This window comes from Camelina sativa, chromosome 18 (genome assembly GCF_030686135.1).
Source record: "Camelina sativa cultivar CO46 ecotype springtype chromosome 18, ASM3068613v1".
NCBI lineage: Eukaryota > Viridiplantae > Streptophyta > Magnoliopsida > Brassicales > Brassicaceae > Camelina > Camelina sativa.
Genome location: NC_141897.1, coordinates 19463908 through 19480362, shown reverse-complemented (window position 1 = coordinate 19480362; position 16455 = coordinate 19463908). Strand labels below are relative to the sequence as shown.

Genomic DNA, 16455 nt, shown 5'->3' with positions numbered 1-16455 from the left:
GATTTATTGATCATTGATATAATAATATACCTGTTTATCTTGATGATCATGTGTGACTGCTGAGACTGAATTCAAGAAAAACAAGACAATGAGACACAAGAGGAGGCTTGAGAAAACTCCTCGTGTTGCCATCTTCAGAATTAACCTAGTTGGTCTATAATTTCTATGGAGACCAAGATGAAGTATATTTATATGGAGTATAGTATTATATTATACTAGATTAGGATCCGCCTGATATGCGGGTTTATAATTTTTAAATTAAAATTAATTTACCAAAAAATATAAAGTAAATATTTTTAGTAAGTAAATAGATACACCGAGGTGTCCAATGTGATATTTGATGTAAAAGATGCGACTCTACTACGGTTGAAACTATTAACCACATTTTTATTTTGAATGTCTTCGTTCGTGTGAAGTTTGGGATTTATCTCTGACTCCGGTCTTGTCATAGGCCAGAGGGTTTACCATATGAGTCGGTGTACTCGAATTTGGATTTTGTTTTCTGGAGGGACGCCTCTCAACAGGGTGATCATGATCAACTTCTTAAATTACCATGGATTTTATAGACAATCAGGAAGGCCATAAAAAAAATCAAGGTTAAGAGATAGAGGCGAATAATATAATTACTCAGACTTTGGGTGATAATTTAGCTTGGGAATAGGCGCTCTCTTTTATGGAAGTAATGTCAGCTCCATCTTCGTATTCAGATGTCCAGGTTTCTTCACCTCGTTGTCAGATTGAGGGTTCTTGGAAAACAACCAATGTGCATTCATGATTGGGCTTGTGGTGTTGCATTGGTGAGGATCGAACCTTGTTGTTGGGGACCAAGTGTCTAACACAGAGCCCCTCCCCCTGCATTCGGAGTTAAAAACGTTGTTGTGGGCCATTGAGCGGATACGTGTTGAAGGGATCGCTTGTCAACGTTTTGAGACTGATTGTGCTAAGTTACTCACAATGGTGAAGTCTTCTGAATATTGGCCGTCCTTCTCCAACTTTCTCGATGAGTTTAACTCGCTGGAGTCTTTCCCACTATTCTCTATCTCTTGGATCCCGCGTGCGTCAAATATGAAGGCAGATTGTCTTGCCCATGCTTCGTGTTCTCTTATCTCTGAAGTTTCTTTTGTAAATCCTTTCTCTCTGGTTTAGGCAGCTAACCGAGAAATTTCCTTTTAATTGTTTGATAGAAAAAAAAACAGTAAATAGATACACTTTTAATTAAAGAAAATAGATATAGATGAGTTCAAAGTTATTAAAATAAAATAAAATTTAACAAAAGAATATATATTTAGTTCTTTTCGTAAGTAAAAAACAATATATAAAAGTAAATAAATAAACTTTTAATTATAGAAAATAGTTTTTTTTTTGCTGTAATACACTAATGTATATCCATTTATAAATCTATTATCTACATCACCACTAAAAGTGTATTTGTACTACCAACAAATTGTCTTTACTACCAACAAATTGTCTTTATGAACACATTACAGAATATATTATATGTCTCTTTACTTTAACATTTGTGTAATTACAAAAACGCATATGTTAATCTTACATACTCCTATCTTATATATTACAATAGCAGTCTTTTTGAATAAATTATTTGATTAGTGAAAAAAATATGAGACTATCTATTTTTTTTTTCAACAATTTTTCTTTGTGTAAAGGTGGGTATTTACATTTTTTTTAGAAACAGTAAATAATTGTATAATTTTCACAATCATTTTTTATATATAAAAAGTAATATTTTTCTTGTAAAATTAGCAACTTAAAATTAAAATAAGTAAACAATATTATAATTTCGAATTTTATGATATATATATATATATATATAATTTCCTTATAATGAATTTTTCTAAATTTTAAAATTGTTTAAATATTTGAAATAAAATTAGGTTTTATTTTCTTCATTTTACTTTTATATAAAACCTTTTTATGGTAGGTTTCAAATTTTTACATTTTTTTTTGTATTTTTAATAAATTTAAAATTGACATGTGTCAACATCTGAATGATACAATTGACACATGTCACGATCTTGTTAATGAGTAATTTTGACATCAAACTTTATATAATAAGATATATATATATATAATTTCCTTATAATGATTTTTTCTAAATTTTAAAATATTTAAATATTTTAAATAAAATTAGGTTTTCTTTTCTCTATTTTACTTTTATATAAAACCTTTTTATGGTAAGTTTTAAATTTTTACATTTTTCTTTTCTATATTTTTAATAAATTTAAAATTGACATGTATCAACATCTGAATGATACAATTGACACATATCACAAAATTTTGTTAATAAATAATTTTGATACATCAAACTTTATATAATAAAATATCATTACATGGACCAAGTAAATAATAAAATATAACTTATGTTTCTACGTTTAATGTTCTGTCTTTTCCTTTTGCCAATTTCGTAAATAGTTTTTCTTAAAATTACCAAAGAAAAGAAATACAATAGTATGTATACAGGGAGAATTACTTTCTCGATGTGGTAAATCATCTATTTTTGGAATCTCCAATGATAGTGACATGTTGCGACTTCCAATAAAAAAAATATTAAAGATTGGTGTTTGTGGATGGGAAGGGTCATGTAAGGAGATCTCGAGAGAGAGAGAGGAGTGGTCCAATAGTTTGGAGCCAAAACGTACTTACGACTTTTGGAACAATATGGACGAAGGCCGGAGAAACAGCCTCGTGTTTTTTTTCCTTTTAAAAGTGGTTTATGTCTTCTGATTCTGGCAGTTAATGATGAAGCAAGCTTGGCCCAGTCTACAGAGCTTTTTTTTACACGAGACATCTTAGGCAAGGGCAAAAGATATTTTCGACTGTCATTTGCTTGTTTGTATGCACAAGACAACGAACCAGCATGTGTGCTGATTTCGTTTCGAAAAGAGCAACCTCCTGTGTATTATGCCGTTTCGAAAAGAGCAATTTCCAAAGTCATTATTAGGACCAGAACGTATGTTGCTTATTACAAAGCTTGCTAAAGCTGTTTAAATATAAATAACTAGTAAACACCCACAAGAACTTTTGATGTTGCAGTTAAAACTATCAACTAGTACAGAAGTACATGACTTACACTCAGAGCTATTCAATAGTTCTTCATGAACCCAATGCAGGTTTCTGTCAAACCAAGCACATGAACCCGCTCCAAGGATTTAACATTAATTTCCACACCTATCATAAACTATACTAGTCGAATAAGATTCAACAGCGTCATCCTTTTTAGTTCTTCAAGTGTGAAGATAGTTAGCAGCCATCATCAGCTCTAGAGTCAGTTCAGGCTCGATATAAAACTCGGTCTCTTTGCCTCTGTAAGAGATGCAACATTTTGCATATGGGGTAGTTAGAGAATAAACAGCTATAAAAAGAGAGAAAGATAGGGGTAGAGAGAAGCGGTTAAAAAGGAATCCGATTCTAGAAAACAGGACACTTTCAATACAATGGTTCATAGAGAGATAAAACTAATGAGACTAAAAGCAGAACAAATATTATTACTTTCCATGGTACTGCAATCACAAGAGGCTCCTAAAGATCAAAACTTTCCTGAGAATTGAACTCGATATGCAATGGGGTAAAAGAGTTTGCAATGAGACTATTTCTAGAGGACGCGTTCATTCTTAACTAAGTAGTCTGACTTTGATACTTCAAACCGCGATTAGAAAGGGACCAATAGAGACTTCAATGCCATGTTCCCTACTAGATCAACATAGAGAAAGAGGCGAGTTAGATAACGGAACCTGGAGTATTGAAGAGACCAGTAGAAGTACTGACAGATCTTCTCTAGAATTGGAGTGCTAATATCAGGGAATGTCACAACGCCATCTTTGGATTCCGAGAAACCACCTGCCACAAATATAAAACAAAAACAACAAAGTTTCTTCTTTAGATCACTATACATGCTGCATCTAGTACAATAGAGATTCCAGCATTTTCTTTATGAACACTGAATTATAAGACACTTGTGCAAGATCAAGAACGTTTCTTTTCAATTGCCCTAAACAAAAGGGAACCTCCTAGTTTCTAAAGCATTGATATTTAGGTGAAATTGAGAACGATCTAATGAATTTGGACAAGCTTCCTCATTGGAAACTGGGAGATTCAATTACGCAATTGAATTTGCGATTGTAAGCATAATCTCTCGCTAGGGTTGATAATTCACACCCAAATAAGATAGAATCAATCGAAATCAAGCAAGATCAGAATCTGGATTAGAGCATCAAAACCCCTATAACCGAAGCGAGATCAGAGTAACTAACCTGGAGAAGTGAGCATGCTTCGGATAGTATGAGAAACCATAGCGGCTTCTCTGTCGATGACGAACTCGAAGCCTTCCATGCTTATCAACTTCACCGTCTCTCTCATATCTTCGTCGTCGGCGTTTTTTCTTTTTTTCTCTGCGACGGCGTTGGCTTTGCTCTGTTTCTTTCTTTCTTTCTCAACCGCCGCGTGGCTTCAACTCGCAGAGACCGAGTCAATCAATGTTGGTTGAGATTTTATCATGGGCTCACTTTCAACGAGGCCTTTTATCAATTATGATATATATTATCTTGTTATTGGCCCACTAAAATCACCCTACACGGCCTTTTTAGCTCCAACATATATTACAGTCGTTATATACAAAATTATAGGGGTGCTTACGCAATTATTCCATCCGTTTCATAAAAATGTTTTGATAAATTTTCAAAGTTGGAGAAAACAAACTTTAAAATGAAGGAAACCTTGTACTAATAATATTCATCAAAACCATAAACCAGAGCTTTAAAGATTGTACAAAAACTTAAAAAGAAAGATGTGATTCACCTAGGAATCATACATAAATCTCTTTAACAAGCAAAACGAGAGATCTGTAATTATTTTTTTTAATAATCCCAATCAGTTACACTTACACATAAACAAAAGAATAATAAGGTTCGAGTCTTAACCTAAACCATACTAAATTAAGTCTAAATAAAGAATACACCACTAATCTTTTTCAAACTTATCACCAAATAAATGATGTTGGAATCTTTAGTCTACTACTCAAATTCTAATAATCGAGTGATCAATCAACAGACCATCACCAACACATGACAGAATGTAAATTTATTACTTTAAAAACAAAAAAATCAATTAGGTTACAGAAATTCTCAAACTATTTTCATGACGTGGCTCTTACTTATTGGCTGATTACCGTATGGGATAACAATTTAAGTCATAAATTCCTAAGTTACCCCTGAAAGAAACATCCTCTTACTTTTTGTCAGCCTGCCCAATGAACCATCCACCTCAGCAATTCTTGTCATTTTCTTTAATACGACGTCGTTTCTTCACCGTATCAACTCAAAAAAAAAGCTAGTTATATAGTAATTTATACGGACCAATTATACGTATTTTTTTTTAACACGAAACCTAAACACAGTTCCTCTGTATTTTTTCCTCAATTGGCTGAAAAATAAATTTCGTAATCAAAGAGTGTTCCTTTGAAGAAAAGTTTCACCCTTTTTTAACAGATCTGAAGAAGGGTTATATTGAAATTTTTGATTTTCAGGGAATAAAACAAACAAAGGTATGTTCTGTTCTTTATTTCGCTCGGGTTTTTTAATTTCGTTGGATCTGTTCACTTTTGTGATGATGATGATGATGATATATACAAGTGTGCTGTTTATGAAGATCGCTTTTTGATTTTTTATTTTTTTTTGGTATATGTATGTGTTTATAGGAGGAGGGTGCGATCGAAGAAGAGGTGAAAAAATATGGCGCATAGGGTAGAACAGGATTATGATTATTTGTTCAAGATCGTGTTGATCGGTGATTCTGGTGTCGGCAAATCAAACATCTTGTCTAGATTCACAAGGAATGAGTTTTGTTTGGAATCTAAGTCCACCATTGGTGTTGAATTCGCCACCAGAACTCTCCAGGTGATGATTTCTAAATTTTGTTTTTGCTTTTGTTTCCTTTGAATTTGGGAGAATGAGCACAAAGGGTAGCTTAAAAATCACAAGTGGTAGTATCAGTAGTATCAGAGAATTTTGAACAAGTATCTTGTGTGCGTCTGTGATCTTTTGCCATCTGTGTCCATGTCAAGCTCTATTTTTCGTTTTTCACGTGATCTCTATATGTGGTTTTGATACGTTACGTGATCTGAGATTTTGTGCCTTTTGAGTTGCTAGCTGCTTCATGATCTCATCATTAGGTCTATGGCTTCATTTGTTGCAGTTGTCTTCTTATTTTTACTCTTTGACTCTTATAAAGTTGCATCCTTTACATATTAGTCTCAGGAACATGCTTATATTAGGTAATATGTAAGTGAAAAGGTCTTCTGGTTTCTTAAGAATTGAATAGTATTTTGGTGCATTGTACTCTTACCTTTTTTGAATTTGGTTTTGTCATACTTTGTTTGCTACGAGATTTTAATATCAAGAGAGAATCTTAGATGTGCTGGCCATGAGTCATGGGAAAGTACTTTTGTGTGGATGGTATAGCTGGAGAAAAGCCAATGGACAAAAAGCTTCTTCCCACAACTTGTCCCTAATAATTATTTTTTCCATATCATCAAAGTCAACTCATTAAAACATTAACATATACTGCTGATGTGGGAAAGATGTTGATTATGGGTTTAACTAATGATTTTTGTAAATGAGATCTCTTCAGTTGTTAATTTTTGTTTTGATTTGTCTTACGGATATACAGGTTAAAGCTCAGATATGGGACACTGCAGGTCAAGAGCGGTACAGAGCTATCACAAGCGCTTACTACAGAGGTGCGGTAGGTGCGCTTCTTGTTTATGACATAACCAAAAGACAGACCTTTGACAATGCCCTAAGGTGGCTACGTGAGCTTAGAGACCATGCGGATTCAAACATTGTGATCATGATGGCTGGAAACAAAGCTGATCTAAACCACTTGAGATCAGTTGCTGAGGAAGATGGTCAAAATTTAGCTGAGACGGAAGGTCTCTCTTTCTTGGAGACATCTGCTCTTGAAGCCACCAATATTGAGAAAGCTTTTCAAACCGTGTTGACAGAGATCTACCACATCATAAGCAAAAAAGCTTTGGCTGCTCAAGAAGCAGCAGCTGCTAATTCCGCGATTCCGGGGCAAGGGACAACGATTAACGTTGATGACACATCTGGAGCAGCCAAAAGAGGTTGCTGCTCTACTTAATTGGAAACTTTCTCTTGCTTATTTTTTGTCTTCTTCTTCTTCTCTCTGTTTTCTCTTCAAGTTTTGGGTGATGGAATGTAACAAACAACGATGCAAGACTATGTAGAATATTTTTCTTCCTTTACTCTTGTCGTACCATCTATGATGGACTTGTGTTCAGAAAGAAAAAAAAAAGAAGAAGGAAAAGCTTGTTATTAAACTTCTCTTCTTTGTGTTTCTCTCTTAAATTAGTATGTTCCGTTGTTAGTTCTGCTTTACAGTTGTTCATTCTTGATCCCATTTCCGGTTTAGGTTGATGTGCATCTTGATGAATATGAATCATTGTTTAACATAGAGTAGATTTACAATTATCAAAGAAGGTTTAGATCATTGTTGAAACTTGTAATACCTAAGACGAAAAACAATAAGCTAATCGAGATTGAGAATAACAAACCAACGATAAACATTATTAAAATTAATAAATCCTAGTTACAAACTTAAAAATCAAGGGGAAACGACATTAGCTACTCAAAACTCCTACGCCGTATCAGACCTTACGGCTTTCCTATTTTTGCCCCAAACACCTCTCATGCCGTTGGCCGGTAAAGAGTAAAAGTGTTGGTCTAATTTCAACCTCTTACAAAAGCTATCGAAAAAAAACAAGATAAAATATGGTTAAAAAATAAACCTAAAATTAAAATACATGTAAAGTTAAAAACCAATTTAAAAAAAAAACAATCTCCAATTTAGGGTGAAAATATAGTATCAATTTCAATAACAGGAGATTTTTTTTTTTTGTTTTACTCAAAGATAACAGGAGATTTTTAACATCAAATGTTCAATAGAAATCTCAAAACTTCAATCTCATAAACTCGATGAACTCAGTTTCTTCAATAGTATTATGATTTAAAATGAGGATGAATTGGCCAAGAAAATATAGTCATAATGAATCAAACAAAGGAAGATTATACAATACATGCAAATATATAAAAATATTTTTATTAAAAAAATCACTAAAATAATTCATAAGTGATGTGAGATTAGTGGGGACAAGCAAATCCATCCGAAATGGAAGAACACGGACAGAGATGATTATAACATTATTTGCAAAGAGAGTTGCATTAGCTTATTAATTATTTATTCTACAAATTAATTTTGAAATAAATAAAATAAAATAACCAAAGGGAGAAAACACAAAAAAAAAAAAAAACCCACTAACCTTCGATAAACTCACCCATCACAAAAAAAATTCGTTAGAAAAACAAAAAAAAAATAAAAATTTTGGGGGAAAACAAAGGCGAAAACTTTTTTGGTCCAAAGATCGAAAGAGATGATTTTTTGAAAACTTTTGATAAGTTTCTCTTCTTGGGCGATCGATCGATTATAATCTGAAAGATTGAAACTTTTGTTTTGATTAATAATAAATAGATATATTTTGTGTGTTGGGTTTGGATCGTTGGTCGTCTATTGGAATGGCGCAACAAGGGCAGGGAAGCATGGACCCTGCCGTTCTCGATGATATCATTCGTCGTTTGTTGGATTACAGAAACCCTAAGCCTGGAACCAAACAGGTTATGCTCAACGAGTCTGAGATCCGTCAGCTTTGCCTCGTTTCTAGAGAGATTTTTCTTCAACAGCCTAACCTTCTTGAGCTCGAAGCTCCTATCAAGATCTGCGGTAATGAAACTTATCTCTCTTTTTTTTTTTTTTTTCAATTTCTGATTTGTGGGTTGTTTTCGTTTTTTTGGGATCTGAACTCCTAGGTCCTTAGATCAGCTCCCAAACAAAAAAAGATAGGTCCTTTTTTTTGGTCCCTTCTTTGAGTAGGTTTGAAATTGGTTTTTAGGCAGCGATTTGTTTTGGTCAAGTTGTGTGGATATATAGCTAAGAAGAGATAGAGATGTTTAATCCATCATCTGATTGCAGCCAGCTGATCTCGTTTCAAAGAGACAAGACACATTAAAGGTCATTGGATTGCTCTAGAATTTTGGCTGAGACGAGACCTCGTTTAAAAAGGTTTACAAACGTTTCTTCGTTGAATTGATGTATGTAACCTAGGATGGATTTTGTTATGTAGGATGAAAAACCTGTTTTTTTGGAGAATTTAGAAATGATCTGTTTTGGGTGTATTCATATGTTTGATTTGTCCCTTGAATTTAACATGGTTTTGTTTGGTTTTGTTCAGGTGATATTCATGGACAGTATTCAGATCTATTGAGGCTGTTTGAGTATGGAGGCTTCCCACCAACAGCTAACTATTTGTTCTTAGGAGATTACGTGGACCGTGGGAAGCAGAGTTTGGAGACTATTTGTCTTCTCCTTGCGTACAAAATCAAGTACCCTGAGAACTTTTTCCTTCTACGAGGAAACCACGAATGTGCTTCTATTAACAGAATCTATGGATTCTATGATGAGTGTAAACGTCGATTCAGCGTGAGACTCTGGAAAGTATTTACAGATTCTTTTAACTGTCTCCCCGTGGCTGCTGTTATAGACGATAAGATATTATGTATGCACGGTGGTCTTTCTCCCGATTTGACTAACGTGGAACAGATTAAGAACATTAAGCGACCAACTGATGTTCCTGACTCTGGTTTGCTCTGTGATCTGCTTTGGTCTGATCCTAGCAAAGATGTCAAAGGTTGGGGAATGAATGACCGTGGAGTCTCTTACACGTTTGGTCCTGACAAAGTCGCGGAATTCTTAATAAAGAATGATATGGATCTCATCTGTCGTGCTCATCAGGTTGGTCTACACAATATTCATGTTTCTATTTTTGCTAGAAAATGTCGCTGAATTTCTAATAGAAGCTTGCTTTTCCCTCCTTTGCAGGTTGTAGAGGATGGATATGAGTTCTTTGCCGATAGACAGCTTGTGACTATATTTTCTGCTCCAAACTACTGTGGTGAATTTGACAATGCTGGTGCTATGATGAGTGTTGACGAAAGTTTAATGTGCTCCTTCCAAATTCTTAAGCCTGCGGATCGGAGGCCCCGGTTCTTATGAAGAAAAGAGGTAGTTCAAGTCCCATATACTAACTAACTTTTGCTGAGTCTTTCCCTTCCTGTTTGAGATTTTCGGATTGCAATAATGGTTCAGCAGTTCTTCTCAAATTGCTTAGATTATGACACTAGCTCATCTTCTGCATACATAAATTGTTAAAGATTTGATTGTTTTAAACAGAAGTGGTTTTCCTTGTTTGCTAAAGTTTTGATCACTTATAGATAAATTCTTTCATTTTTGCATGTTGCAGTTACAACCTCGCGGGAAAGAAGAGGAAAAATGCGGTATGAAAGCAAGCTGGAGAGACATTTGAAGCTCCCTGAGACTTTGTCCGGAGGCCTTGCATGCAAAGGCAAAAAACAACAACATAATTTACATGTTATATCATCTTATTTGAACTCTTGCCATTTTCTTTTCTAAAAACACTTTTATGTTCTTATGATCTTCTTCCTCTTCTCTGACTCTATAGACAGTAAAAAAAAGTCTGCAAATTTTCATTCTTTTCAACAACCAATTTCCTCAGTGTATATGTACTACGTTCTGTATCCACACACACTTACACTCAGGGTATCTTCGGTTTCGTGGACTCTGATACGAGCCGAAGATTTCGTCTACAAACTCCTAATCAGAGCCTTTGTTATTAGATTCGTCACACCATTCACTCTTTCTTTTTTTTTGGACAAATCACTCAAAGCCTCTTTGTTGTGGTTGTCGCATCACAAAATGCACAGATTCTATAGAACTAAAAAAGCGAATAAAAGTTTACTAAAAAGTCAAAAACCTTTAATTTGTTCCATATGAAACTGTCAAAGCTATGAAAGTGAATGTATCCAAAAGCTTCTCTGTCACTAATTTACTTCCTGGAATTGTGGTTATAGAACCAGCTGTGAGGTTTAATGCAATTTCACAACCGTGCCATCTGTAAGTAAAGAGTCTTGAGTTCTCTATTTAACTTCTTGCAAATCACAACAACAACAACAACAACAAAGAATGGAGTCCTTTGTAGTTACTTTAGCTCTGGCAGTCTTGTTAGTAACACAAGGAAGCCTTTTTAGTGTCTGTTTGGCCTCCTCTGCTGCTTCAACCGACTCTGTTTCTAACTGGTTTCACTGGCCCTGGAAGCCGCCGCTAATATGGCACCCTAAAGTTCCATCTTGGCCACCTCAACAACCCCCGATCGAGACAAATCCTCCGCCGATCGAGACGCATCCTCCACCGGAACCACCAACGACATATCCTCCACCGGTGCAGAATCCACCGCCGATCGAGACGCATCCTCCACCGGAACCGCCAACGACATATCCTCCTCCACCGGTGCAGTATCCACCGCCGATCAAGACATATCCTCCGCCAACGGTACAGTACCCTTCACCTCCGATCAAGATGTATCCTCCTCCGCCGTCACATTATCCTCCATAAATTAAAGATTCAAACAAGAAAGTGTTCGTATAAGTATCTGTCTAGTTTTCATATCTCTTATTATGATGGCCCTTCTTAAATAAAGAATAAAAGTGTTATGTTTCTTGAATAATATGATTTCATTGAAGACAAGATCAAATCTCATAATTAAGTTTCGATTTTGTTAAGGATGATGTTTTACCAACAAATATATTGTTAACTAACAATACTACAACATACGAAAATCAAAATATATATATAGACTTACTATAAAATTTACTGCGTTAAAACAATAATTAGATTTATTAAAACGTACGGAAGAGGAAAACAAAATTTAATAATTTAAAAGGAAAACAACAAGAAAAAGGAAAATTACTATAAAACAATCTGGGCCGTTTAGCCTTAATGGAATCCGACGGTTGAGAGAAAACTACCTCTGAGGCAGGTGGTTGTTCTATATAACCAGCGAGCGAGTTGTTTTGGTCATTCTTATTATTCTGGTCGAACTCATCAAACTAGTTTTGCTCAATAAGACAATTAACAAGAGAGAGATACAGAGAGAGAGAGATAAAGATGTTCTTCCACATAGTATTGGAGCGAAACATGCAATTACATCCACGATTCTTTGGTCGAAACCTTCGTGAAAACCTCGTATCTAAACTCATGAAAGATGTCGAAGGCACTTGCAGGTTCTCTCTTTCTTCTCAATTCCACCCCTCGTTCCCAAAAATCAACTCTTTGGGATCCTTTCAGCGAAACCCTTTACTACTTCAATCTCTTAATTCGGATTCGTTTTACATAGACACCCTTAAGCAAAAATTGAATATTTTTCGAAATCCTAAGTTCCGTTTCGTTCAATTGGTTAGGTTTTTGGAGTTAATCGTCTGTTTCAGTCCTTCTATGCAGCTTATATTGAATTCAATTCGAATAAAAATCGTTCCTTTAAGCTAATTCTGTGCTTTTTGCTTGAATTCAATATAAGGGATTTGTTTTGAAGCTTTTAGCTTTCTTAGGATTAATGTATGAAGTTCATCTCTCCCAGCTCACCTAGATGTAGTATCTTGTCTTGTATTTGACACTGAATTCGATAAATTTGTTCTCTAGTATAGTTTTTTTGGTGCGGTATAGAAAACTCTCATTGTGCTTAATCTAGTTTCTTGAGGCCTCTAGGCTTTGTCCTTGCTTTGGATTTAAGATGTGCAATTCATCTTTGCAATGTCATATTGATGCTTTCCTGTGTTTGTTTTGGACAGTGGCCGTCATGGGTTTGTAGTGGCGATAACAGGAATAGAGAGCATAGGAAAAGGTTTGATCCGAGATGGGACTGGTTTTGTTACCTTTCCAGTTAAATACCAATGCGTCGTTTTCAGACCTTTCAAAGGCGAGATTTTGGAAGCTGTTGTCACTTTGGTCAATAAGGTAATATTTGTATAGAGTTTTTATATAGTCTAAATGTCTTTAATGGCAAATCAGTCTTAGACCTCATTGGATTTTCCTAATGTTTATGTCACAGATGGGATTCTTCGCTGAAGCTGGCCCTGTTCAGATCTTTGTGTCTAAGCATGTAAGCTAATGATCTTACATCATGAATTTGATGTCGAGTTCAGTTTTGGCTCTATGTGTGTTTTATACTTACTTCTTCTTTTCCTCTTTTCTATTCACCACAGTTGATTCCAGATGATATGGAGTTTCAAGCTGGAGACATGCCTAATTATACCACATCAGATGGATCAGTATGTTTCTCTATTTCTTTTTTAAAACAGTGATATTGGTGGTTTCTCTGTCTTCAAAGAAACTCAATCTTCTAATGCTTCTTGCAGGTTAAAATTCAAAAGGAATGTGAAGTAAGACTAAAGATTATCGGAACAAGAGTTGATGCCACAGAGATTGTATGCACCATCTCCATAACTCTATTGACAATGCAACTTATAGTTGTTGAGCTGTTGTGTGCTTTTGGCTTTGATCTTATTAATTTGCATATTTGTCTTTGGTTTTGCAGTTTTGCGTGGGTACCATCAAAGACGATTTTTTGGGAGTCATAAACGATCCTGCAGCCGGATAGAAGTTTCAGGCCGATTTTCGAATTTGTTCCTCTTTCTTTAGAGAGAATGTTGTCATGTGATAAAATTGTATCATAGTTTCATAAAAGTTTTGAAGTTTCGGATTCTTTTATCCGGACAATTTGAAACCAAGCTGTGGGATTTAACTTAATGCGAATTTAGAGAACTTTGTATCTGTTCAAAACTGTTGTCATGACCATTTAGATTTGAAACAATATAGTACCGGATGGTGGAAAAAGGAAATTCTACACATCTCAGTGAAACTTGTATCTTATTTGGATTCTGAATGAATTCAATATTTCATTGTTTTAATTCAGAATGAAAATTGGAAACTGATGTTATGTAAGTATAATGGAGTCTTCCATCCAGACATAACAATATCTTTTAGACTGTAATTAAAAATCATAATTACTTCTCCCAGACATAAGAATAACTTTCTTAGTAGGATTTGTTTTTTGGTCAAACCTCTATGCCTATCAAGTAAGGTTTTATTTTGTACATGTTTGTGCAAAATATTGACCCAAGCCAAATATCAAGTTTTTAGCCAAATGTACTAAATTAAGTTCATTGAAGTTCTCTCAACTTCTATGAAACATATGACTTTGAAAATGTATGTTTAATAAATTTCCATATTGACCATGACACTGATGATTATAAGATCTCTATACTATTAACACATTCGTCCTCTCAATCATAGTCCCAAATTTGACTCTCTCGTTTTGAGTTTTACAAAATGGCTAAGCTTTCTACATCTCTCTTATTAATTTATGTAGCATTCATGTTCACCACAAATGTGTCTGCAAATGATAATAGACAGGCAAGTTCAAGATTTTACTCTGTTTTTGTGAGATACACATACGAATAAAACACCTTATAATATATCTCTCTCTCTATCTCTCTCTTTACATACATGTATGCAGGTGTACACTGTGTACATGGGAGCACTTTCTGAGTTTGGGTACTCAGCTCCATCTCACCATCTCAGTATACTCCAAAAACTTGTTGGTCCGGAATCTGAGAGCTTCGACGACAAAGGTTTTGGTCCGCCTCCAAAGAGATGGAAAGGTTCTTGTAAAGGTGGATTAAACTTCACTTGCAACAAGTAAAGTGTATTCTAACGTTTTCTTAATATAAAGTTAACTTATGTTAAATGTAAGTGTTTAGAGGGATAATCACGGCCGGCTCAGCAGGAAACAATGGGCCTGAGCAAGGTTCGGTGGCAAATGTATCACCGTGGATACCGTCGCGGCCAGTGCTACGGACCGGCGTTTCATTGACAGAGTCGTTCTTGGTAACGGAAAAGCATTAACGGTAACTTCTCTTCCAGTTTTTGTAAATCATAATGAGAGTCATTTCAGTTGTAAGATACTCAGTTTGTTAAACAGGGCCTATCAGTTAATCCATTCAGTCTCAGTGGGACAAAGTTCCCGATCGTTTACGGCCAAAACGTTTTAGAAAACTGTTCCCAAGACCAAGCCGGGTGAGTCAGAAATCTCTTCTTAAATTATTTCACGTTCAAATCTGAATATTGAATCAAACACATTGATGCTTACAATGATCATTGCTATTGACAGTTATTGCTCAGAACTCAGAAGGGTGTGTGGACAGAGACCTGGTCAAAGGGAAGATCGTCCTCTGTGACGACTTCCTAGGAAACAGAGAGGCTCACTTAGCAGGAGCAACTGGAGCCATTGTTCTAAACAATTTGTATCCAGACATCGCCTTCGTGTTACCATTACCGGCCTCTTCTCTGAGCTTAAAGGACTACGAATCTATCAAGTCATACATCCAATCTACAGGGCAGTGATGAATCTGAACGGTTGTTCGGTTTTGAAATGTTAAAAGAGTGAAATTTGCAGGCACCAACAAGCGGAGATACTGAGAACCGAAGAGATAGTTGATAGAGAAGCTCCTTATGTTCCTTCCTTCTCTTCTCGCGGGCCAAGTTTCACTGTTCAGTACCTCTTGAAGGTAATGAAACCAGTACAAAGATCATTAGCTCGCGTTGGTTATATAAACAAATGTTTTTTGGAATAAAATCAATGTTTTGCAGCCTGACGTAAGTGCACCAGGATTAGAGATTTTGGCTGCATTTTCTCCGGTAGCTTCTCCATCAGATATAATGTACCCTGAGGACACAAGAAGTGTGAGGTATAGTGTAATGAGTGGCACATCAATGGCTTGTCCTCATGTAGCAGGTGTAGCGGCTTATGTCAAGTCTTTTCACCCCGACTGGTCTCCCTCGGCAATCAAATCCGCTATCATGACAACAAGTAAACTTCAAAAAACAATACTTTCTTCTGTCATGGTATATTTGCAGCTACCCCCATGAACCTTAAGAAAAACCCCGACCAGGAATTTGCTTATGGTTCAGGCCAAATTAACCCAACCAAAGCAAGCGACCCGGGACTTGTGTATGAAGTAGAGACTGAAGATTACCTCAAAATGTTATGTGCAGAGGGTTTTGATTCAAGGTCGCTCACGAAAATCTCAAGACGGAACATCACTTGTTTGGAAAGAACAGAAGTCAAGGATCTGAATTACCCAACAATGACTACGTTTGTGCCTCCTCTTGATCCATTCAATGTCACGTTTAGAAGAATCGTAACTAATGTTGGACTCCCAAACTCTACGTATAACGCAAGTGTAGTTCCTCTTCGACAGGAGATTCGGATTAACATAGAACCAGAAACACTGAGTTTCGGTTTCCTGAAGGAGAAGAAATCTTTTATTGTGACCATCTCTGGTGAAAAACTGAAGGATGGAAGTCTTGTAAGTTCGTCTTTGGAATGGTCTGATGGGAGTCACAGCGTCAGAAGTCCAATCGTGGCTTACTCAATCCAGCCTTAAAACTCCGTTT

At 35.6% G+C, this 16455-nt stretch overlaps 5 protein-coding genes across 5 annotated transcripts; 4 read left to right on the top strand and 1 right to left on the bottom strand.

The window, feature by feature from the left end:
* Positions 1-2940: 2940 nt before the first annotated feature.
* LOC104762025 (uncharacterized) lies at positions 2941-4567 on the bottom strand. Its single transcript, XM_010485234.3, has 3 exons — positions 4269-4567; positions 3750-3855; positions 2941-3321 (listed from the first exon to the last, which is right to left on the bottom strand). The coding sequence occupies exons 1-3, from the start codon at positions 4372-4374 to the stop codon at positions 3243-3245; spliced, it is 291 nt and encodes a 96-aa protein (XP_010483536.1). The 5' UTR covers positions 4375-4567; the 3' UTR covers positions 2941-3242.
* Positions 4568-5274: 707 nt separating this feature from the next.
* Positions 5275-7354, top strand: LOC104762024 (ras-related protein RABA2d). The gene is made up of 3 exons (XM_010485233.3): positions 5275-5557; positions 5711-5909; positions 6682-7354. The coding sequence occupies exons 2-3, from the start codon at positions 5745-5747 to the stop codon at positions 7153-7155; spliced, it is 639 nt and encodes a 212-aa protein (XP_010483535.2). The 5' UTR covers positions 5275-5557; positions 5711-5744; the 3' UTR covers positions 7156-7354.
* A 903-nt stretch (positions 7355-8257) lies between these two features.
* Positions 8258-10659, top strand: LOC104762023 (serine/threonine-protein phosphatase PP1 isozyme 2). The gene is made up of 4 exons (XM_087498230.1): positions 8258-8811; positions 9320-9879; positions 9967-10149; positions 10388-10659. Exons 1-3 carry the CDS (start codon positions 8607-8609, stop codon positions 10138-10140), a joined length of 939 nt encoding a protein of 312 aa, XP_087354356.1. The 5' UTR covers positions 8258-8606; the 3' UTR covers positions 10141-10149; positions 10388-10659.
* Positions 10660-12020: 1361 nt separating this feature from the next.
* Positions 12021-13779, top strand: LOC104762021 (DNA-directed RNA polymerase II subunit 7). Its single transcript, XM_010485229.3, has 6 exons — positions 12021-12224; positions 12789-12954; positions 13049-13099; positions 13203-13268; positions 13356-13424; positions 13535-13779. The coding sequence occupies exons 1-6, from the start codon at positions 12109-12111 to the stop codon at positions 13595-13597; spliced, it is 531 nt and encodes a 176-aa protein (XP_010483531.1). The 5' UTR covers positions 12021-12108; the 3' UTR covers positions 13598-13779.
* Positions 13780-14328: 549 nt separating this feature from the next.
* Positions 14329-16445, top strand: LOC104763570 (subtilisin-like protease SBT4.3). Its single transcript, XM_087497897.1, has 7 exons — positions 14329-14412; positions 14516-14660; positions 14753-14886; positions 15181-15374; positions 15455-15566; positions 15649-15868; positions 15916-16445. The coding sequence occupies exons 1-7, from the start codon at positions 14329-14331 to the stop codon at positions 16443-16445; spliced, it is 1419 nt and encodes a 472-aa protein (XP_087354023.1).
* The last annotated feature ends 10 nt before the right edge of the window (positions 16446-16455 follow it).

Excerpts from the sequence above, each read along its gene's own strand:
- LOC104762023 (XM_087498230.1), top strand. The coding sequence starts at position 8,607 with ATGGCGCAACAAGGGCAGGGAAGCATGGACCCTGCCGTTCTCGATGAT. Across the intron at positions 8,812-9,319 it reads AGCTCCTATCAAGATCTGCG|GTGATATTCATGGACAGTAT; the intron begins GTAATGAAACTT and ends GGTTTTGTTCAG. Across the intron at positions 9,880-9,966 it reads TCATCTGTCGTGCTCATCAG|GTTGTAGAGGATGGATATGA; the intron begins GTTGGTCTACAC and ends CCTCCTTTGCAG.
- LOC104763570 (XM_087497897.1), top strand. The coding sequence starts at position 14,329 with ATGGCTAAGCTTTCTACATCTCTCTTATTAATTTATGTAGCATTCATG. Across the intron at positions 15,567-15,648 it reads CTGTTCAGTACCTCTTGAAG|CCTGACGTAAGTGCACCAGG; the intron begins GTAATGAAACCA and ends AATGTTTTGCAG. Across the intron at positions 15,869-15,915 it reads ATCCGCTATCATGACAACAA|CTACCCCCATGAACCTTAAG; the intron begins GTAAACTTCAAA and ends GTATATTTGCAG.
- LOC104762025 (XM_010485234.3), bottom strand. The coding sequence starts at position 4,374 with ATGAGAGAGACGGTGAAGTTGATAAGCATGGAAGGCTTCGAGTTCGTC. Across the intron at positions 3,856-4,268 it reads AAGCATGCTCACTTCTCCAG|GTGGTTTCTCGGAATCCAAA; the intron begins GTTAGTTACTCT and ends TATTTGTGGCAG. Across the intron at positions 3,322-3,749 it reads TGGTCTCTTCAATACTCCAG|AGGCAAAGAGACCGAGTTTT; the intron begins GTTCCGTTATCT and ends CATCTCTTACAG.
- LOC104762021 (XM_010485229.3), top strand. The coding sequence starts at position 12,109 with ATGTTCTTCCACATAGTATTGGAGCGAAACATGCAATTACATCCACGA. Across the intron at positions 12,225-12,788 it reads GATGTCGAAGGCACTTGCAG|TGGCCGTCATGGGTTTGTAG; the intron begins GTTCTCTCTTTC and ends TGTTTTGGACAG. Across the intron at positions 13,269-13,355 it reads ATACCACATCAGATGGATCA|GTTAAAATTCAAAAGGAATG; the intron begins GTATGTTTCTCT and ends TGCTTCTTGCAG.
- LOC104762024 (XM_010485233.3), top strand. The coding sequence starts at position 5,745 with ATGGCGCATAGGGTAGAACAGGATTATGATTATTTGTTCAAGATCGTG. Across the intron at positions 5,910-6,681 it reads TCGCCACCAGAACTCTCCAG|GTTAAAGCTCAGATATGGGA; the intron begins GTGATGATTTCT and ends ACGGATATACAG.